This window comes from Stigmatopora nigra, chromosome 10 (assembly GCF_051989575.1).
Source record: "Stigmatopora nigra isolate UIUO_SnigA chromosome 10, RoL_Snig_1.1, whole genome shotgun sequence".
NCBI lineage: Eukaryota > Metazoa > Chordata > Actinopteri > Syngnathiformes > Syngnathidae > Stigmatopora > Stigmatopora nigra.
The window spans coordinates 4,750,373-4,773,844 of NC_135517.1; the positions used below are offsets into that span (position 1 = coordinate 4,750,373).

At 38.2% G+C, this 23,472-nt stretch overlaps 1 protein-coding gene and 1 long non-coding RNA gene across 2 annotated transcripts; both read left to right on the forward strand.

The window, feature by feature from the left end:
* The first annotated feature begins 2,551 nt into the window (after nt 1-2,551).
* LOC144203156 (PAK4-inhibitor inka2-like) lies at nt 2,552-4,986 on the forward strand. Its single transcript, XM_077726474.1, has 2 exons — nt 2,552-2,790; nt 3,779-4,986. Exons 1-2 carry the CDS (start codon nt 2,788-2,790, stop codon nt 4,763-4,765), a joined length of 990 nt encoding a protein of 329 aa, XP_077582600.1. The 5' UTR covers nt 2,552-2,787; the 3' UTR covers nt 4,766-4,986.
* A 446-nt stretch (nt 4,987-5,432) lies between these two features.
* LOC144202544 (uncharacterized) lies at nt 5,433-17,695 on the forward strand. The gene is made up of 3 exons (XR_013327503.1): nt 5,433-5,537; nt 5,604-5,685; nt 17,579-17,695. It is a non-coding gene; the product is annotated as an uncharacterized LOC144202544 (long non-coding RNA).
* Nucleotides 17,696-23,472: the final 5,777 nt, after the last annotated feature.

The window sequence follows — 23,472 nt, forward strand, 5'->3', positions numbered from 1 at the left end:
ATATATATATATATATATATATATATATATATATATATATATATATATATATATATATATATATATATATATATATATATATATATATATATATATATATATACATACATATATGGTATATGATATATATGTATATATATATATATATATATATATATATATATATATATATATATATATATATATATATTTATATATATATACATACATACATATATATATGGTATATGATATATATGTATATATATATATATATATATATATATATATATATATATATATATATATATATATATATATATATATATATATATATATATATATATATATATATATATATATATATATATATATATATATATATATATATATATATATATATATATATATATATATATATATATATATATATATATATATATATATAATAATTTTTTTTTTTTGCTTTCTTTGTACTTTTTGAGAGTCCCATTATTAAATTTTTAATCGCACCATGTTTATATGTTTTTAAAGAGAGGAAGCACACGCATGGACTCCAGACATGACTTCTTTAGGACTTATTTTTTCTCATGTTTACATAGATTCATCATCCCAATTCAATATATGTATACCTTTGTATTGTTCTGCATGACTCAACATTACAACTTTTAACTCTCTAGTAATCTACACAAATGGTCTAACATTCCTACAGAAGAAAATGTATTAGTAAAGGGGAGACAAGACGGCAACATTCTTAATGATGTTTAAAGTTGTGTAGTTAAAGAAGTGTCACTTTTTCTACCGTAGTAGCCGCTCCATCGTGTCGCGTTGTATGTGCGTGTGTCTTGAGATTTGTTTACGACTTTTTTTTTCTCCCTCCTGATTCCCTTTCATTATTCTGCCATGCATCTATAAATATATAGTGACTATTAATGAGAGACAAACATCTAATTCTGGAAAAAGGTTAGTGTATTTTTTTTCTCCTTTTGGTAAATATTAAAAGTGCTTTAAATTCAATGATTTAATTTAAATAAAAGTAGAGATCACTTGGACCTCTCGCCGTGCTTTCTTTTATTCCTGTGTACACAGTACATATTATGTATTGGTATTCATGATTGCTAAACTGACAGAAGGCTTGCTCAAGCTTTACTCAATTTGACCTGCACAATTCTCGACTGAATTTGAAATTGAGACAGCATGTTATAATACACACCCTTCACTGCTTAAATCAAAATTATAAATATATATTCATACCTTTGAATTCTCTGAATTTCCATCATTTACATTTCTCAAACTTGCTTTTTTCTCAGAATTCTCAGTTTGGGAAGGGAAATATTTTTTTTGGACTTGACATTTAAACAAGGTTTGTCAACATTCTTCCCTGCAGCGACGCTTAGTGGACACAAGTCGTAAACTTTTTGCTCACAGAAGTACTAAATATTTGTGGTTGAGAGATTTGTTTTTCAAATTTTTAAACCTAGATCTTCGCCTTATCATGCAATTTAAGCATAGCTAAAATAGTCCTAGTGAAACTTAAACATTAGATAGGGTTAAGGCAAAAAAATAATAATATAAGGGGAATTTGTCTCATTATTATATTAATCAACAATTAATCTTTAGATGAATTATAATAATTCATGTTTTTTTATCAATGCAAGGGCATATTCTTAAGTATTTTGTTGTTGTTTATAGTAGTAGATTTTGCATTTTCCTTATTCAAGAACTTCAGATTAGTCATCTGATTGGAGATTACACTCTCCAGGAGGCGCTACAGTTCAACAGTTATATTCCTTTATTATTTGGACTGAACTTCAACAAAACTCACTGTGTATATGTCCCCCTATTGGGAGAAGACACATGTCAATATGATTATGATAACGAATGTCATAGTTGATGCAGGTGTGTGGCAGGTTAGGACATGTTAAGTCTACTGCAGTGGGGCTTCATGTTACATTGGACTTGAACGATGGGCCATTACAGACCAAGTGCTCCCATTACATCAGCATAAGGAGTGGTTATTAGCATATGAATGGAATATATAGGAGCCAACATCTAATTAGAGTGCAGATTTGTTTATACTAGCATGACAATGACAATAAGTAGTGGTGCCAAGAGGTGGCATTTAAAAAGCACTGATAAGAGAGAGCCGCGTGTTCTCCACTCCTGAGATAGTCCAGTGCAAAACATGCAGGCAACACTACTACAATTGGATGTAAAATGATGGCCACATAATATTATATAGTGTGAGGCACCTGTCTTACAGTGTCATCAAATATTTAAGAAATAATCACAATTTATGCATGGCATGCTTAATTTGATGATCAAACTATAGAGATCTTTATCACTAGTGCTACTAGTGTCAATAAAAGTATTTCCTACTCTATTTTACTTGGTTGATTCCATTTCCTGAATTCAATTTACTACTACAATTCTGATTTGTGCTAAACAGATATTTTGAGGGGGTTTCCAAGATGCGTGTTTTTTAGATGCGTCAATGTAAAAAAAGGAAAAAAAACACGCATCTATTTTTATTGAGCACCAATTGGCTGTTGGGGAGCGTGATTCACCGATTGGCTGCTCGGACGTTGGTCGTCTCCGATTGGCTGTTTTCCTCGGCCAGCCGCAAAGACGCAAAAGAGAACGCGAGGTTTCACTCAAATCAGCACATATGCATTGGCCGAGCTGCAGGAAGCGACAGAGGCCAGAAAACTTCTTTTCAAACTTCTGCATGGCACTTTTGTTTCCACGAGGACTCCATCAGAAGCTGTCTTTAAACTACATCGTCTTACAGAAAGCGAAGGAATCGTTATGGTAGGTGCTCTCCAGCATATCAGGAGTCCGTGTAATGTTGACATGCAAAAGTACTACTTTCATAGTTGTTTCTAACTTGGAAAAAGTATGGGAAGAAGTATTTATTTTGCCATTTTGTTATAGTATGTGTTCAAATTTCAATTGTATGTTCATTTTATTAGACATATTGACTGCATACCAATTAGTAGTCATCACTTTTTGGCCAGAATTGCATCCCAAAATGCCAGCCTGGACTTTCCTTCACACACACGCAACATCACATGATTACACACACTGGACTTTTGAGGCACCCAGTGCATTCCAGGCAATCAGAGATGTGTCCCAAGGAGAAAACCTTAGTATTAAGTTGCCCTAGTTTGTCACTAGTAGTGACTTTCTTAAAAAGAAAGCCTACCCTTTGTGGGACTAAATTAGAAAAAGAACTCTGAGATAGCTACAGCTGTTTTCACTTTGGATACTGGTTAGAAATGAGTGCACACGTCTGGATTTCCTCTTGAATCATTGCAGAGATCTAAGCAAATGTTGGTCTGATGTTGAATGTGGCCACTACTGACCTTCACGTTAATAGAGAAGATGAAGAATTATACAAACAGCCTGGATTGTGTTACAAGCTGCAGAAAAATGACATTTTCCAAACGTGCAACTGTCAAAATTTTAGAGAAATCACCCTTTTATGAACAAAATAAGACACTAAGTTGCTTCAAAACAATTAATTTTATTATGGTACAGAAAAAAAAATTCTAGTCGATGGTATTAGTTGTTAGAAATGCATAGATTTAAGACAATTATGTCCCAGATGTAGAAAAATAGCCCCAAAATCCTTCCTGTACGTTTCACTAAACAATTTGAGTCCCATCTAAAGAAAAAATGACAACAACAAAAATATATCACGGCTAGTTTCAGCAGTATTTCATACCATTTTCTATTAATTTTCATTTCCAACAACAAAACGTGTTTATTTATGAATTATCCTTCTATCTCTCCTCAGCTGTGTCTCCAAGAGTCAAGCGAGTGTTTGAGAGACCACATCCACTGCATGATGAGGTCGCTTCAAGATCTGAAGCATCTCAGGAGGACATGTCCCTCAGCCAGCAGACACGCTCGCCGTCCCACCGTCGGCAGCTCGCTTCCAGCCGTCTCTACTGGCAGCCTATCGTCAGCACCGCTTTGCTACCGGCCCAGAGATCACCGTGCACGTCTTAGGATATCCAGCGCCAGTACGGCCAGCACCTACGACTCAGCCTGCTGCCTTGCCACCCCTCTAGAAGAGGAGGAGGAGGACGACTTTGATGACGACGGTCTCAGCAGTCGGTTAGGCCTCAACTCGCCTAGCAGCCACAAAAGTTTGGACTTAGACTCCGGTTACTCGGAGGCATCATGGCAGGACGAGGGAGTCGTCCTCAGGAGGACGAGGAATGTCCGTGTGTCGTCTTCGGCCTGTCTTCGCACCAATAGGGCGGTGAGTGGACGCGTACGTCCTAAATCGACGTCGGACGCGTGTCTGGAAAGGTGGACGTCCTTCGAGGCGGGCGATCCGGAGGACTGGGCCAACGCTTTGCTGACCAGAGGACGTAGTCGCCAACCGCTGGTTCTGGGAGACAACAGCTTTGCTGATCTCGTAAAGAACTGGATGGATCTACCAGAATGTCCCGAACTCCCCGAGCTTAAACCTAAACCCAGACGCAGACTGGGAAGAAGCCTCTTGGTGAATATGCGGAGGAAGTTAGCTGGCTTGTCAAAAAGCGTGGAGGAGAGAGTGAGAATGAGATCTGCCGATTCTCACCTCAACAGAACCGCCAACGCTTCTAAGCGCCTCTCATGTCCCGTTGTCTCAACAGAGCCAAAAGTCCCATTTTTCCACCAGTCCCACTCGGCTATTCACGAGCTGGACATGGACTTTTACCACTTTGCTGCTCTCTTAAAATCTGGTAGCAGACAGCCCATCATATGCAAAGATATCATTGGCTACATTTAAAATACACTGTCACCTTTTTTCAATTGGATGTTATGGTTCACGTGTTTATATACCTGACTTGAGAGAAAGACTGAAGTTTTATTTCAGTAGAAGTTATGTATACATTTTTTTTGCTCTTATGTTGAAGTAAGTAAGTTAATTTCTTAAGGGAGAGTTGAAGGAACAAACTGTATTGTTACTCTGCAAATAATAATAATAATAAAAAATCATACCATTCAAAAGTGTAAAGTTGTTTTTTGTAGTTTAAAAGTTATTTTGTTCCACTACTGCAGTTAATACGACCACTGCAGTTCTGGATCAAATGTCTGGAAGGTGCATTTTCATTTTGTGTGCTTATGTGGACTTTCTGCTGTTAGTGCAAAATATTAATGGTATACTCACTAAAGAATAATTTCATTTATCTAACATTTCTTCTTTTTTTTTAATCAAGGCTGATTATTTAGTTGAATGCATGCTGGCATCCTAAAGAGGCACAATAATATTAGTTTTGCACAAAAGATAACTTTTATATTTTTGTGAATGACTGGCCACCAATCATAAATCCCCTCAAATCTTTGTTAGGTGTCAGTCCAATCAATTTGCAGCAAGGGTGTCAACTCGATTCCACAAAAGGACTGGAGGTGGGTCCTAGTCTATGTTCCAACCAATGCAGTGCTGACACTTTCCAACCAATTAGGTGTCTTCTAAAATGAGTTGCACCTGGCAGTAGTCAAACGATTGCACTTGCAAAAGTTATGTTCTTGTTTGTTTTGAATGAAAAAACAGCACCCCTGTAAGGACTGATTTGATATCCTTGATTTAGAATGCACAACAAGTCTAGAATATGCATGTTTTGCAGCTGTTGCAGGAAACTGGAGAACCTGGAGAATATCCATGCAGGCCAGGGAAAAACATGCAACATGCAAACTCCAAAGAGCAAGGTAAGAATCCACTGCCTTTTTTTAAATGAATGCATTTTGTACCAACTGTTGTCTTGCATTTCATTGTTATTCAATTCTGCAGGATTACTTTCCACTTTTTCCTCAAACGATTCATTCAAAAGTAACAGTGCCTTTTCTTGATTAAATTGTTTGGCTATGCAACCCATGCGTGTGGACACTTAAGATCCAAATCGACTGAAATTCCTTGAAAAAGTTATGCAATCAAAGGTTTACCTCAGTTCTTATGTCCTTTGGGTATTTCTGTTTTTGCTTAAGAGAATCATTTAGTGTCCCTTTTAGCCCTGACAAACAATAAGGCTATTTACTAGTGTAAAAACAGTGAGGTCATCTCCCTCTAGTGAGTGCAGGGAAAGGTGAAAAAGAGAAGGAAGGCATGCAGCATTTCAATGACTTTATGGATGTCACATTGTTTCATTTAACTTGCTTTTTGTTTGACTTGGTGACTTCACTTTGGACGTACACCTATTGGAATTGGCATGTATGTGACTGGAGACAAGTGGGTGACTAATATGCAAGATAAGCTAATGATCACTTCACCTTTTGCCGTATTCTCATTAATCCAAAGGAGAAATAGCAGTAGACAACATGGAGATAAAGGGAGATTATTCCCATGCTCCTTACCTCATATAGCATGTCATCATTTCATCACATTGTCTCATAGTGAAAATGAGGAGGAGATGCAGCTTTTTTTTCTTTGCCTGGAATGTTACAATGGAATATAATGAGCGCTTATCAAGAAACTGCTTTAATTTCAAGTGTGTGATAGATGGAAATTGAAGGTGGGGGTTAATTAGTCCATTTGGGGACACATTACAGAAAATTGACTTTTGAAGTCATCGCTTATAAATGTGATAGAGTAGCAAGTTATCCTGGCCTCCATGTAAATTAGGATGTAGAAGAAAGATTTGAACATATTCAAGTCTTCATTTCATCTTATGTTGTGCACACACTGTTGTAAATTGAGTAAATGTAGAGGATGTTGTTTCCTATGGTGTTTTTCACTCTATGGCCACCATAGTTTTTGAGGCAAATGCCTCAACCAAAAAACTTTGAGGGTATTATCCGACCATTTATTCTACTGGCTTTGGTTTCATCACAGCAGTTTTTTTAATCATCCCTTGAGCATGCACACTGTCATTATGTGCTGCCTTGATTTATTTCACTCTCTAGTTGCCCTTCTCACACTCCATTTAGTTGTTAAAGATGAGTGAATGTCCTTAGAAGCACTGTCATTTTCATAGTGAAGTTAAATTGAAAATGGCATTGAAGCATACCTGAAAATGATACATTCATTTTCTGAACTGCTTTCTTTCCAAGGTTCACAGGGGGTGCTGGAGCCTATCCCAGCTGCCTTTTGGGCAAGAGAAACAACACCTTCATAATTATATAGTTAATTTCCCAATTGCCTTATGTACATAAACATTTGATATCCTGCTTGACTTGCAGATAGCAAAAGCTGACAAAAGGAAGTGATCTGTGGGAATTTATTGCCTGACACAAATACCAATCTTATTTTGCTTGTGTGTTTTTCTGAGGCCTCACTACAAGGTCTTTGGGGGGGCATGCTAGCAGATGGCAAATGCATACAATAATATTGTAACCCATTTCCTGCTTATGCCTGTTAAACTAAAACTAAGCAAGCATTTCTTGTGATCATTAATTTGTTTGTGATTTAAGGTTCCGCCTGAGATCTAAACAAAGTAGTTGCTCCCCAATCTAGTAGAGTTCATGGTTCCTGGGAAAAAATGGGAGACACATCACAAACATCCCCAGAGATTCTTTTTTTTTTCTTTTGCTTTGGTTCTCATGGTCAAACTGAACCTCTGGGGTCACATAGCACTTCCTCATTGCAGTCTGGCAGTGTAGACACTTTTAGAGTTTAATTTTTATGCTTAAAATGCATTAAATGTATAGGCCTGCACATGGGCGACAACATTACATACAATACAATGTAAAGTTCTGAACAAATTAAAGTTTGCTTACATTGTAACAGGAATTTTAGGCCAAATTGTAGGTATTATAGTTCCAAAAACAAAACGACTGTAGAGTGTATTGTCTGATGCTTTCCAAGTTGAGGTTTAGTGTGATATCAGTTGTAGTTCTCATAAAAAGGGAAAACATCCATCTGTGGAATGTGGTGCTAATATTTGCCATCCGTTTATTACTTAAGCCCCACGCCAATGTCATTGACTATTCTATCTCTAATTCTATCTTGTGTTAAATGTCTCTGCTTTAGTTCAAGAAACGTGTCACAAAAAGTAGAAAATGTAAAAAAAAAATGGAAACAAATTTTCACAGATGATCATCAATTATTCATTCATTCATTTTCTGATCCGCTTATGCTTACAAAAGTTCTGAGGGGGTGCTGGAGCCAATCCCAGCTAACTACAGGCACCAAATGGGGAATACCTTGAATTGGTGGACCGCTTATCGCAAGGCGCAACGAGACAGAAAACCATTCCCACTCGTACCATACCTAAGGACAATTTAGAGTGCTGTTGCAGGACTTGAGTGGAAAGCTTTTACCACTGCATTGCCCTGATTGTGTGTATACGTGTGTTAACTGTTTCACATTCTAGCAGCCCAGCTAAGTCAAACACACTCTCTCTTTAGCAAACACAAATATTCACTGCCTCCTGCACATAAACATTGTCACCTAGTTTACACTGACTCTAAATAGATATAGGCTGTCACTATCCATAAAACTGCGCCCTTCTTCCCGTTGTCCTCGTAAAAACTTTCTCTCTCTACTCCAATGCTGACCTCCTCAGCACTTTCAAGATGTGTCAATCTTTCACTCAAGTTTTGTTGTATTCTGATTCAAGTGAGGTCTACTTGTCACTGAAATAAATCTGAAGGGGGAGGATGTTTGTTTAGGTAGAAGGCTAATTTCAAGGTTCCTGTAGGGTGATATGATTTATGAATGGATGGGTATGATCTCATTCTGCATTTTCACTGTACAGAGATGGAAGTCAGGCATATTTACTGGATACGAATCACAATTTTCAATGGGTACACTCCTCCACAAACTCCAAAGGAAATAAGATATGAAATCCTCATGAATGCTCACAATGAAAATCTGTTCTGAGAAGTTGGGCCATTTTTACAGACAGTTTTTCCCATTTCTGGGATAGGGAGGAACTAATAATGAAAAAATTACTGATACTCAAACTGGGAAATTAAAAGGAAATATTGCAAGAGTAGAATAATATTTTCTTTCAAAATCTTAAAAAAAGGGAGGAATTGCCATCCTGGCTCACAGAGGAAATAATTTCTGGAACTGACCAAAAACAGTGGAGAACACAGGTGTCAAAGTGGCGGCCCAGGGGCCAAATATGGCCCACCCCGTCATTTTGTGCGGCCCGAGAAAGTAAATCATGAGAGCTGACTTTCTGCTTTTGGATCAAATTCAAATGATTATAGATGTACATTTGCAATTAGTCTTGAAGTTCCTGTTTAATTCCACAAATAAACTCTTGTGGAAAAAATAAAGAAGTTTATTGTAGTTTGTAGTACAATGAAGGGTTGCAGTAGGGAAGGGGATAGATTTCAGATGCGGCCATGCTTTTGAGGATGTGAAAGCCACTACTACAGAGTCACCGAAGAAACAGTTGCTCATTCTGTCAGGCAGGAAGCTGAGGTCAGGGAGGCGACCTTGATAAGCCCGCTTCCTGTGGAGGTCCTCAGCATGACGTCCCCCTCACAGCTCTGAACACGAGGCCATTGGCACAATGGCGTCCTTCTCCTCTGGAAGATTCTCTCAAAGATCCCTGTCTCCTACATTTTCCCTCCCGTGACTCATCCTCACTTCCTGTTCACATCCCCCGTCTCTTCCGTATTATCGTGCGCTATTAATGAAGCATTTGCATCTCAACAGGAGCCGTTCAGTATACCCCCCTATACATGAATTTGTCAGACAGGACGAGAATGCTATTGGACTGTCGGCTTTATGCGACGTTCTCACGCTGCGTCTCTCCGAAGATCATTTGTGAGCACGTTTGACGGACTCTTTAGCTTGATGAATGCCAGAGACGACGGAGTGTAAATACAAAAATGTTGAGATAAAAGAAGTGAGGGTCATGCACATCATAATCCATCTAATGATACTCTGTATTTCTTCTATTTGCCCTCGAGGAGATTTATCTGCAAAAAAAAAGGCAAAATAAACAGAGCGTGGTGTGATTTTAAAGAAATTAACCTCGACGCTTACCCAGTTTAAAGCATTACTGGATCCGTTTTTACCAACATGGACTCAGTCCAGATATTAAAAGCAGATGTTCATGAGTCATAGTGATTAAGCTTCTTCTGAAATGCCTTCACCATTGTGTGGCAGCGCATTAAGTACTTCAAAAGCGATAAATTCAACAAAATCGAATTGTTAAAATGGCCTGTTTTATTATGTCATGCGAGGAAAGGACAAAAGTTATGACTAATAGCATATTAGTTTGAGTCATTTTGTACTTTCCAAAACAAGGAATAAAACAAGCAAAATTGACCATTTTTAGTCAGAAAATAAAGAAAGAATAGCAATTATTAAAAAATTAGTACCCCGGAATTCCTTAATAGGGTTGAATCGAAATGAAAACCGAAATTTGGACTTAGCCTTTTGTTTGAATTAGTTACACTACTTTAACTGAGCTTTCATGACTTTACTCAGGTTCATGATTTTTTGCTTTAAAGTTAAAATGAATATAAGGAATACACTCTGCAATCAATGTGCATCTGTCAGGTTAGATGCAAAATCAATATCACAAATTCTATCTTTCCAAAGATATTCCGGCTCCTAATGCTGTATAATCCTGGATTTTTTTTTCCAGAAGATCCACAGTAGCAACCAAAGCTTTCACAAAATTACCATTCAGCTGGAGTCAAGGTAAAAACCTCTGCGCATGCCCACCCTATGTCAACAAGGCCCAGCATAGGTGGGTGAGTAGATACCAGATGGTCTGCCCAGCAGCACCTGGACTACTGTTGATTTAAACCCCAGCTGTCAGTCCTAAATGCTCAATGCATGACTGACCCAAAACCAGTGATTGGGTCAAATATTAAACTTTGACTGTCGAACCCTACTACACCACTTTTTCAACCAATTGAACAGTGTGGACATTGTCCCGTCTGGTACTTGTCATAACTACTAGTCATCCTCTTTACATTTTGGTCCCTACAGTACAAAAAGTGTCTGGCTGTGAGTTTAAAACCTGACCTGGCTCTTTGGCTCATTATTACAAGGCCAGGCTTCATGACAGTCTTGAGTTACAGCATCACTGATTGGTTAGTAATGGTCTTCAATCGTTATGAGTGCCAAGAACGGAAGCCTGGGTGATAAACTTCAGTACGCTTTTATGGTAGCAACAAAATTTTGACGACCAAATTTGCTCTAGATTAATTAATTATTAAGGCATGTGGTTGAGGTTGTTGTGTTTGGTGCAGCTTCTCCAGTTCAGTGTATCCAATCAGCCTACCATGCATGTTTTTGGAATGTGGGAGGAAACCGGAGTACCCGGAGGAAACCCACGCAGGCCCAGGAAGAACATGCAAACTCCACACAGGTGGACCGACCTGGATTTGACACGCTAACCACTATGGTAGTAAAAAAAATGGTTTGATGTCACTCATTGTTGTGTAAATGAGAAAAAATACTCACCAAACGAGTCACGTGTGCAGCTGTTGGCACAGAAGTGAATCGAAAGAAGCACAAAGTGACTTTTGTCCGCTGATTGGTCCCATCTGACCAAAGTAATTGATCAGTCTTGTTAAATGGAGCCTGACATCAAACCATGTGACACATGAATAGTTTCTTTACTACATCCTGTTCAAAAATTCACAAATTTGCCAAGTCTGTATTGAAAACATGGCTTTCCCAAACAAGAAAAAGCTTAATATTACGAGATTAAAATCAAACTATTATGAAATGAAAATTTAAGGTTAAAATCTAAATGCTATGATGTACATTAAATCATAGATTGTACAATTACAAGATTTAAATTGTAATATAAAATCAAAGTTATTTTTTGTGCTTATTTTTATGCAACATGATCTTCAAATTTTGTTGACGTTAAGTTTGTTTTTAGATGGGGTAATTGGGGCAGGGGTGACTCATATAGTCATGTCACAAAATTTGCAAAACTGAACTCAAATGACGAAACTCGTAATCTTGAGCCTTTCCACAAACCATCATCATAAATCTATGACATGTATTTGGTAAGCAATGTCGTCATTAACTCCAGATGGTCTTTCATAAAATGCTGACTGGCTCAAAAATGAAATGATGATTAAACATAGTTGTCAATGGTCACAGTTTCATTTGCATTGCAAATCAAAGGGGAAAAGGCCACTGAACAAGCTTGTGCATAATGACATTTTACCTCATAGGAATTGTCTTGACCGAAAGAGTGTTGAAGAAAGACAAAAGCCAAACAAAACTCCACATACTCTAAAATCTGACTCCACAAAAGTGTGTATATGTATATTTGTAGATGTATAGTATATGCTGGGCCACTTGGTGCTGTTGAATTATAGCTTAAGGCCATATTTTGAATCAACTGGGCACGCCATCATATTCAGCATAGTACAGTGCGTCATCATGGTTAGTGGGGAATAACCAGTTATCTTTTCTATCCTCTTCAAAGGGACTCATCTCCAGAGAACTGAGCTATGTCTTATACATTGGTTTAACTTGAGGTTTTCTAGTTTGGAGCTCCGAGTGCTGTTCCCACCAGTGTGTAGTGTAGTTTCATTCATAACTTCTGGGATGTTTGGCTTGAGCTGTATTGATAAGCTCACAGCTACAAAATATTAAAAACCCTTTCTTTTTTTCTCTCTTTTTTTTAAGTCATATATCAGTAGTTAATGTTTCCTTCTGTTGAATAATATAATGTCAACTCACCCTAAATCCTAAGAAACCATTTCAGGGAAACAGTGGACTCAGAATGCAGTTATGAAACATTGACATGGTTACTTCTTATCAGAGGAATTTCATGAGGTGTGGTTTTCTCCAGAATATCACCATATTTCCCCCCAAGCCAAGCAATCAAAATGTCACTTCACTTGAAACCGGTTACAAATTAAATTTTTAAATAAGTTGTACTTTTGGTTATTTTTCACATTGGAATGTTCACACAATCCTGCCATTTCCCCAAAATCCTACTGGAGTTTTATCTGAATGCAACAGATGCTACATCCACACTGCAATTCCTCAAGAGAACATAAACACAAAACTGCCAGCAAGAAAATTTTAGCAGGCCTTAAAATAACTCCACGTGGTCTGTTGTTTCGGACCCCTGACAGCTAAATTATAGGACATACAATTTAAATGCTTTCATTGTCTTGAAAATCTTCGTAGTGGTAGGGAGATTACATATTTGAGTAAAACTTTTTTTCTTTGCCAGAGATGAAATCAAGTCATGATTATGCATTATACAGGGAGAAATTCTATATTATACGTTATTTTATGCATTCATAGATGAATAGTTTTACACTTATGCACAACAGGGACAGAGCAAAACTAAATGCTAAATATTAAGGTTACAAAAAATACTTTGGATAAAATTTTAATTGGTTAAAAATGGAATCAAAGTATCAGCTTTATGCAAGTTAGATTACATTTTTATTCAAATACAACTTGATCTGTATCGCTTCACTCAATTTCAAATTTAGCATTTTAAACACATACATTATGTATTGAATAGGTCATAACACATGTATTTAGCCATAAAACACAATTTTTCTTTCATTGAGAGGTATTGAAAAAACATAATGATCAAAATAATAAATTACAGGGTATTATAACAGTTTAGCTTGGAATATTTTTTTACGTTCATGACTCTCAAACTAGTTTAAATTAAATATGAAAACAAGCAAAAGACAATATATCCCTTGATTAGAAATGACTCTACTGAGAGACACAAGTCACTTGACACAAAAATGAGCTGAATATTTTCATCGCAATATAGAAAAAAAATGCATTTCCTGTCATGTGCTGGATTTGGCCATCACTGGTAGACCATCTGTGATACTACTTGAGCTCCTCACTGAAATAAAGTTTTGCATGGTGAGATTCATGACAATTGCTTAGCTCAGGATTCATCTATCCATTGTAAGAGCATATTTTCTAGAAAACCTATGTCAAGTTATATAATATTTGACAGGTGAACTGTTGGACTTTTGAGGTTTCACTGTGTTTTAATGTCAGTTGTATGTTTCTTAGCCTTTAGGGTGCATTCCATCATGAAGAAAGTAGGATAGATAAGTATTTTTTTCATCAGAGGCCTTATATCATGTCTCAGGTTTTAATGTGCAGTCTTCAGTGTGATGATAAGCCTGTACAAATTGAAAGCAGGCTTCTTATATAGGTGTGATGCTTTATGACTAACTCCTCAGTCTGTCATGCACTTTGTATGCGTGGCTGCCAAATTGCACTTGGTTAGGTGAAACATCTGGTTTGGGGTGATACTCTTTGGTCTTTAATGGTCTCGACGAGAGTCCACATCAGTGGCAGGGGATGATAAATCTGAACTAGCGGAAGACCAGTAAAACAGTTGGTAGGACTTCCATGGGCAGGAAGTCTGCATGGCTCCTCTTGAACCTTCACGGCCTTTGGCGATGTGTGACCTCCCCATCTTGGACAATTGGATGCTTGGCAACATGCAAAACTGAGTCATTTATTTTTATTCATGCTATTATTAATGTGTCACATGCCACTGCAGTGTGATATTTGTTATCGCAGTTGTTTGTATTTCTAAGGTCCTGAAATTAGCATGTAAACAGACTTTTTAATATACTGGAAATCATTTTATTATCCAATGGCTGTACCACCTATAGTGTCGTGGATGTGTTCTATTTGTATATTAACAAAAAAATGAGGAATTTCAATGCTTTGTTGGAAAATATAAAAATGTGCCAAGTATGATGCATTTCACCTTCAACCCATTGCAAACAATAACCACAATAATGAACAAATTCTACCTCTAAATGAGTATGACCAATCAAAGTGATGCTGGACTTGTATTTGCTAATCACCTAACATGACTAGCAAGTGGTATATTCACTCTGTGCCTGTTTATGGTAGCCAATGCTTGCCTCCATGTCTTCTGTTAAACAAAGTGGCCTTGTTAACACCAGTAAAAGAATTGGTTTTACAACAGTGTAGCACAATGAAAGGCGACAGTTGTACATGGAACTTCTCAATTAGGGGCTAAGCAGATGTCACGGTAGCTGGGATAAGATCAATAAGGGTCTTCAGTGACAGACTGCTCCTCTGTGGGGGCTGTACAATGTGACCATTAGGATCTTGAGCTCCTCGTAATTTGGGAGTAAAGTGTGACAATATCGAGAGTCAAAAACAAAGAGCCTCTTACAAAGGCAAAGAGGCATCCATTAGTACTAAGAGGTGCCTGCAGCCAGTGACCTCGTGTGCCAATTCTCTGGGGGCTCAGCCACTGTCCACCATTCTGGCAGGACATGTGATGCAGCAGCCAAACAAAACGCACAATTTGAGTCTATATAAGGAGAAAGGCCGAGATGCAATGGGAGCTGTTGACTTTAAACAGTGCAGTTAATTTTGACTGGTCCTCCCTATGTCCAGACATTTACAACGACTTGTCCAAACAACTGCAATGGGAGACAAGAAAAGGCTTCACTTTCTTGACAAAAGCCATATAAGGAGAATTGGGACTTATCAGCTGGGGCTTATCTGGACTTGTTCAATGTAGAACTTTTGAGTACTATGAACTAGGAGTAACATATGGCCATTAGTGACATGTGAAAGACCACACATGTCAGAAAATATATGCAGTGTGTGCTTGGACTCATAAAATCATGCAAAATCTGTCTTTTCTACCCACAATTGTTCCAAAAAGTTGTGTGCGGTCAACAACAAGTTCAGAATCCATAGCTTTCTATGTATTGTCGTTTATTTTCCAAATTGATTGACTTTTCCTTCAGTCTCCTTCAGAAAACACAAAGACAGACAACCATCCGTACCCACAACCATACCATCATTGACTTGGAAACGATCCCACATCATTAGGTGTCTGGCCTAAATTTAATTACATGTTTGTTGCTTCCCTATCCAAATGATTTGGCACCTGATGAACTAGTATGTCCCCCCATTCTTTGTAAAAAGCCATTTTGGCACAGTCATTCGGGAAATCCTACATTTTAATTTTGTTGAGTGAAGTCATAGATTGACTACCTTCCCTGTAAAGAAGTGTCCTGTTTCAGTTTTTCCATTTGTTCTCACACCTGATGGTGTGAACCTTCAGTGCTGGGAGGTAATCACCTTCACACTGCCGTCCAGGTCCAATTTTGTTAATTGGCAGCAGATTCCATGCCCAAGAGGAGGAGGCTGAGCCCCCCTATTTCCCCTCACTGCTTCATTAGCCAATAGTCCAGGGCAAAACAGTGCAATGACATTTACTGAGTCAATGTAAATTACTACCCAGTAGCTTTAATGCCAATAACATCACTCGGAAAGAGACGTGTAACATTTGCCTTAAGCAGAGCCTCATTAGTTATATAAGAAGAGGCATAGCTTAATTTAAGGGAACCACATGTAATACTACCAAATAAACAGAAGGAAAATAACTAATTGCTGCCTTTACATAATATGCATCTCCTGATACTTGCTTTTTGACTTCTGATCCAATAAGATTTTTCACTAAAATGCCAAATAAATGGCCATATTTCTAGACTAGTAAAAAAACAATGTAACCTGTGAACAATAAATTGCGTTGTTTGTATTAGAGTCAAGAAATGCTTTGATTACAATATTACACGATCTGTTACTTTCATCAGTTTCCAAAGGGACGTACCCCCACTCATCGGACATATTTGGCCTTTTAATATTTTTTATAGGACTTGCAATGCATGATAATACTAAAAACACTCGGAAAATAGGGGCAGTCATACCGATACTAAGTAATGAATCGGGGAATCACTAGTAGATACCCTCTTACTGCTCTTATTTACTGTAGTTACACTAAACCTGATCTGCTAATTTGATGATACTCTTGCAGGCATGCAGCTAGAATTAAATAAGAGCCTATAAATTAATTTAAGCCACAGCTCTATAACTCCCACACGTGATCTCGGCACAACTGGTGAACACCTCATTACAGGTGTTACATAAAGGTGCTATAATACGACGTGCAGCAGTCCCACCTCAACATCAAGAGCCGCTTTCACCAGAACTGGTTGCATAATTATATCAGCGTCAGGTTTGCACAAGGCCAGAGATTTGCATGATGGAAAGGTGGCTTGACGAGATAAAGAGGATGTCGGGACAAATATAGTATGACAAAATGTGGTTGAACTCTGCACTTACAGATGGGTGCGTTTGTGTTTTTGACTGATGAGTTATATTTAGAAGGAAAAGTTTTTGGGAGGGGAATGCAAAACTGTGCAGAATCATATGGTCATCTCTAAGTATTACACTATAGAATCATTTTTTGCCTGTTGATGTTCCAATTTTGGTTTCTTGTCTTTTCACTATAAAAGGACTATTTGGTCCCGTTACTATTACCTCATCCCGAACCCCCAACGATAAATTTAGAATATTTTGCTTCTCTTCAAGTCTTCCAAGTTTTGATCTGCAGGCCTCTAACAAACTGCCCATTTTGAACCCGGCCCAAAACGTCAGTGGAGGTTGTGATGCTCAAATATAGACTTGCAGAGCCTCCAGGGACTCAATGAGGACATTCTTTCCCTGCAAACCGCAATGTCAAAGCACAGGCATTGACACAGTCCAGAAAAGTTTTTTTGGCAGTGTGCTTCCATTCCATGAAATATGACTAAAAAAAAGAAAATAAAGATATGTCCATTTAACCACACGTGCTTGTGACATACATTGAAACGTTTTTTTTCCTTCTCATAGCCTTCAGCACATTTGCTTTGTCTCTTGTGCTTCCTTCCATCACCAGTGGTTTGTTTTGCATCGAGCAACATGGAGAGATGGTGGGGCGGATGTTATGTGTACCCCCATCTGCCTGCAGAGATGTCTCATGCCAGGTTGCTAGGATACATCTACCTAGAAGGTAAGATGAGGCTAGGCCCACCAACGGAGTAGGACAAAGGAAAAAATACTAGGCCAACTAGGAAATAGGAGGATTAGGTATTAACACTGCTTACAGGTAAAGGTGAGGAAAGATTAATTTAGAAGCCACTCTTAAAAGTAAGATAAAATCAGCCCTTTTGTGTACTCTTTGGCTGGTAAAAATTTTACTCCAGTGCAATTTATAGTCTTATTGGAATAAATCCAAATCATTAATGTAAACATGATAATAATAAGAAGATTAATTGAAGCATTTATGAGTTTTTATGCCATTTTTTTGTAATGTATTGAGTTTTCCATTTTTTGTACTCTGACTTACCTCCAGGTGTCAAAATAAAATAAAAAGCAAATAGATGTGCATCAAAAGAAGAATGTCCGATATTGTAGAATATCGCAGATAGCTTGGTTTCCACCCGTTGCTTGCATTGTGGGGGGTCTCGGCCCTGGCACACTTCCTTTGACCTGAGGGTTATCACCATAGTAATCCTGGCTTTACAGCCCCTGTGAGGGATGATTGAGGCTTCTGGCAGATATACCTACAGTCTGAAGCAGCTGCTATACTATACTATACATAGTGGTCAATGAAAACAATTTTATTTGAAGTAAATGTGTATTTCATGGCAAAACTGATTTTAAAAATCAGAGTGAGAGCACTTAGATGAGGTCTAGGAATGCATGTTTCTGTGGTAAGTGAAACCCTCAGGTTTGAGCAATTCAAACAAGGAAATGCTGAAAAATGCATCCTTGTTCCTGCATGTGCACAGGCCCAACATGTGTCTCTCTGCAAGCTGCACTCCACAGTCTGTTTGGGTTGAGTCCAGGGTCACTGGGCTGATCCTGACACTTTTATACACTCAACAGATCAGCGTCTGCTCGTACTGCGACATGTAGACGATAACTTCCTCCCCTTGAGAGTTTAAAAAGTGTGTATGCGTTGGTCAAATGCTGTATTTACATTTGGGCCCTGACTCGGCATAGACCTCATCCACTCAGGCAAAACTCCTCCTGTGTATTGGCATTTAAAAAGCTAAACAGGGAAACAGAAAACCTGAGTGAAACAGGGGCAAAATATGCACTTGTTACCATTCACAGATAATGAAGGAAACAGCATTTAACAAGTTGAGTTTTCAGGCGGCTATTTCCCTGAAGGTCTTCCTCCGTTTGTGTGCTCAGTTCACTCTCAGCTGGACTTTGGCTTAAGTCATCCGTTGGAGGAAATCTGTTTCCAATATCAGAATTTCCTGTGAATGCAGGAAGCGGCCCTTTTTGCTCAAAGCAAGCATGCGTGGCATCACCGTGCAGATACTGCACCACCTTCTTCTCCCAACTCCTTTTGTTAAAAACTGAAGAAATACTAGGAAAAACATCACTGTTTTTCTCCTCATTGTGGTTAGCAGATAAAATTAGAAATGCCAAAGTTGGAAAATAATCATTGTGGAATTTAGTGTTTGTTTTGTTGGCCCAATCACATCCTGTCATGCAATCTGGCAATGGCACGGCAGCAGAATATCCCAATTAAACCCAATTTTGTTGGGGTTGTAGCCAAGCTATTCCGAAATTTGACTTTTGAGTTCTCCAGATTATGTCCTCCGTTAAACAATTAAACTTTTGAGCCATTTGCTTTTACACAGTGTCATATTAAGATAGAATGCAAACAGTGCTTTCTCTCTATTTAGGAAAAACCTCAAACTTTCACATCAAGCGGATTAAGTTTTTCTACGCAACCCTGTCCTTTGCATCCTCTTCCCCTTACACGTCCACATTCATGCTCCCCCACTACATCCATGTATCTTCTCCGACCTCTAGCCCTGTTCCACCGCAATTTCACCTTCAACATCCTTCTATCATTAAAAGCTGGTCTTTCTCACATTGTCTCCAAAATCTCTAACCAACCTTGAAACAAAGTTTCTGCTTTTGGTGGAGTAGAAAACAAATCTTGGAATTTATTGGACAATATTGTGAAAACACAGCCAATAATCAGAGGTGTATATTGGAATACATTTACAACTAGAGACAGGAAAGAGTGGGATTCTTCAAATGTGACCTCAGTTGTTCCCCCTCAAAGTGGCAATCTGATCTGCAGCAGATCCAAAGCAATGTCGGACCAGTGTATCCTGAATCCTGGTTGTGATTGAAAAAGCAGAAAATGGAACACCGAAATTCCCAGGGGAAGCACTTTTCTCATACCCACCGCATACCACATCATACTCAGCCAGAGGATGTGACAGGCAGCACTTTAAATGAGCCGCTCCAATACTCATACTCTTTAATTTGCCCCACTTGCCAGAATTTGCCTTCTGAAGTCGAGGTTGGATAATTTGACCATTTATATGTAGAGTAAATTTGAATTTTTTTGACAATTTTATGACATTCCAACTCATTAGAGTTACGCTTTAAATTTAACTAATTGTAATAGGCATAACTATTTTTGCTATCAGGCTAAAACTAGATGAATTAGATAAAAATGTGATTTAACTGTGGTTTTGAAGGCATGTGTTTTGGGGGCGGGGCCCTGGGAGGTCTTCTAAGTTCCGCAACTGTCATGATAGTCCTTTTTGAACAATGGCTGCATTTTGCCAACAATGGTTACTTTTATGTACTTTTTATGACATTCAGCACTTTGTAGGGCAGTTGACCTTTGGTGTCAGGACCACTAAGAGCCTGCACAACCTGCCTGATTAGGGTCTTGTCTTTTCATATATATTCACTGTCATTTATCGAATAAGCCTTAAAGCCTTAAAAAAATCTAATTTTTTCATATTGGTAAAGGGGGGAAAATGCCTTGAAGACATTATCATCTTTCTTTCCTTTGTTTATGGTCTTTTATCCTTCACAACAGCACTTTGTGCATTAGTGTTGTTTTTAGTTGCTGCACTTTGGGATTCATGCTGACTTGTTTTAAGGAGGTTACAGTGGGTGCATTTAACGCTATGTTATATAGTGCTTGGGTGTAAAAGCTTGGCTCTTGTTTGGTGTAATGGCCCTGTTTGGGCTGCTACTTTCCTCTTTGGTTCATTAGACACGATGAGATCAGCCAGACGTACAGACTCTGGTAGCGGTCACTGTTGTGGGGTGCTGTGTGGAATAACTTGATGTATAATGGAAGGTGAGAGTGGTCATGCTTGATCACTCGCTTATGAGGACTGATTTACATTTGGCTACTGTCATTGCCATAAAACGTGCTGTGAGTGGTGAGGTTTCTGCATTCAACATATGGAAAAATTAGGACTCGGGAGACTTCCAACCGCACGCTTTTTCCATCTGAGCTGAGATGCTCTACACACAAGTGTGTGTGCATGTGGCTGTGTAAATTCTCATGATCATTCCTATTCATGCAGGTCATGTGTCCATCTGGATGCTGCTCTGAACACATGTTAAGTAAAGCGCTGTGGAGTAACAAAATACAGCAACAGATGATAGGCTTTTAAAAGCAGGCCATTTGTTAGATTCAGGTAAAAAAAGAACAGGATCCTAGAGAATACAACAGGGCAGCATGTCTATGGACTAGTAATTTATCTAGGTTACCTGATTTATTTAAAGCATCAGATTTTCAGTGGACCGTGAAGCCCTGTTTCATGTCACTATGGACACTACAGGATGGTAAAGAACACGTGCATAGGGAAGAATTTGAAAAGCCTTGTTTGCCTATTGTTTACTATATACCAAATGTGTCAAAGTGGTGGCCCGGGGGCCAAATCTGGCCCGCCGCATAATTTTGTGTGGCCCGGGAAAGTAAATCATGAGTGCCGACTGTCTGTACTACGATAAAATTATAATGAATAGTATCGATGTGTCTTAAATTTCCACATTTTTCCCCTTTTAAATCAATAATTGTTATTTTTTATTAGTTTTTTTGTGTTTTTAGTTAAAACATCATTTTGTAAAATCTAAAAATCTATTAAAAAAAGCTAAAACAAAACATTGCTTTAGATCTATAAAAAACTATATTCTGAACCGCTTAATCCTCACTAAAGTCGCAGGGGGTGTTGGAGCCTTAAATATAATTTATAAAATAAATATTTAAGGTTTTTTTGTACAGTCTTACCTGATGGCTGTTAATGTGAAGAGCATGTTGACTGACCGCTAATGAAAACCAGGTGAATATCAATCAAACCAGCCGGTCCCGACACAAGGTCATCCGGGCTCGGCCAAAGAGGTCGCCCCCTCCTCAGGGGGGCTGACGGGAGCAGACAGGACTGAGACTTCAGGAGTCGGTTTTCAATTAAGTTGCAGCTTTAAGTGTCAGAGGGACATATGAACAATGGCTTGCTCTTTCCTCACATCAAACTACTCATCCATCTTTTCTTATGAAGCTCAAAGGAATCAAAGAAAACTCAAGCCCCTATCATATATGACTGAAAAATGGATCAATCACATTTTTATCAGTAAGGTACATTCACTTTATCTGTGAAACAAAATCACACGTGATAATAAATGACTTGTCTTAAAGACAATTGTAAACATCTAGAGAGATAGATCAGCATTTGATTATTAGCTGGGAAGGAGCAAAGTGCAATTCTGCAAAGTTCAGAAGTAGAAATGAAGTAAAAAAGAGATGCAGTTCCACTCATCCATCTTTACATTTTCTAACCACTTTGTCCTCATTAGGGTGACTTGCTACCTAGCGCCTCTTCCAGATGACTTGCTGTTGCAGCCATTCAAACTCGTATGCATTCATCGGCCATAATAGAATATGTAATGAACCCTTACTTGCAGGCTTTGGAATGTCTTCACGTGCCCAGTAAGAACCTGGCAACTCCATACAGAGTGGCCTTAATCGAGGCTTAAAAACTAGAACACTGTTAAGGCAGATGAATCAACAGTCACAACTGTTCTCTGTCCAGTTGTGGCCATCAAATTTACTGTTTCATGGTAAATTCACTCATCCGATTTTAACTGCAAGAATAAATCAGTCTGTGCATATTTTTCACAAGTTTGGTCAACATATTCTAACTTTGCAGCTTTCATATTAATCATTAGTGTTGACCTCTGTGTTTAACCCTAAGACCCAAACACCAGATTTTAGCTCCAGGGAAAGTAGATGGCTAAGTCCTAGGTGTGTGTGTACACGTGAGAAAGACTGCTGACAAAATGAAACTGTTTGTCAGCTGGGTCGTGCTCTTTTTTTCTTTCTTTGGGGATGTGATGGGAGATGCTTTCTGAGATGAAGTACGGTTTCCTGTGTGTTCTGCTCTTCCTGTGTGTTTCGCACTAGGGCCTGTTTCCTGTGTGTGATGGGTGCCAGACCGACATATAGACAACACAAACCAATGTGAAGAACAGACTAGGCAGATGGTACAAACATCAGGAGATTTTCACTAGCTGCTACGTACACACAAAATTCCCATCCACTTCACAGGCAAAACCAGAAACATCTATAAAGAGAAGTTTGGTTAATTCCCAGGCTAGGCGTTGTCCTTTAACCTCACTAATTGCTGGAGGGAAGGCATTGAATTTGAAGTTTATATAGAATCAAGGTGGGAAGAAACAAAGAAGGATTGGCAGATGGTATCAGCAGATGAATGAAAATGATATAATATGAGTTATTGAACTAAAATTAACGTGTAATCAAGTCAATATAGTTAGATCTAAGTTAATTATTTCTGGAACTCAATTGTTAAGTCCACTTAATAATCACATCCTGATAATTCAAACATTTCAAAGCAGTTGTGAGGGTAGAAATTTGCTATATATATATATAAAGGTAATTCAGGGTT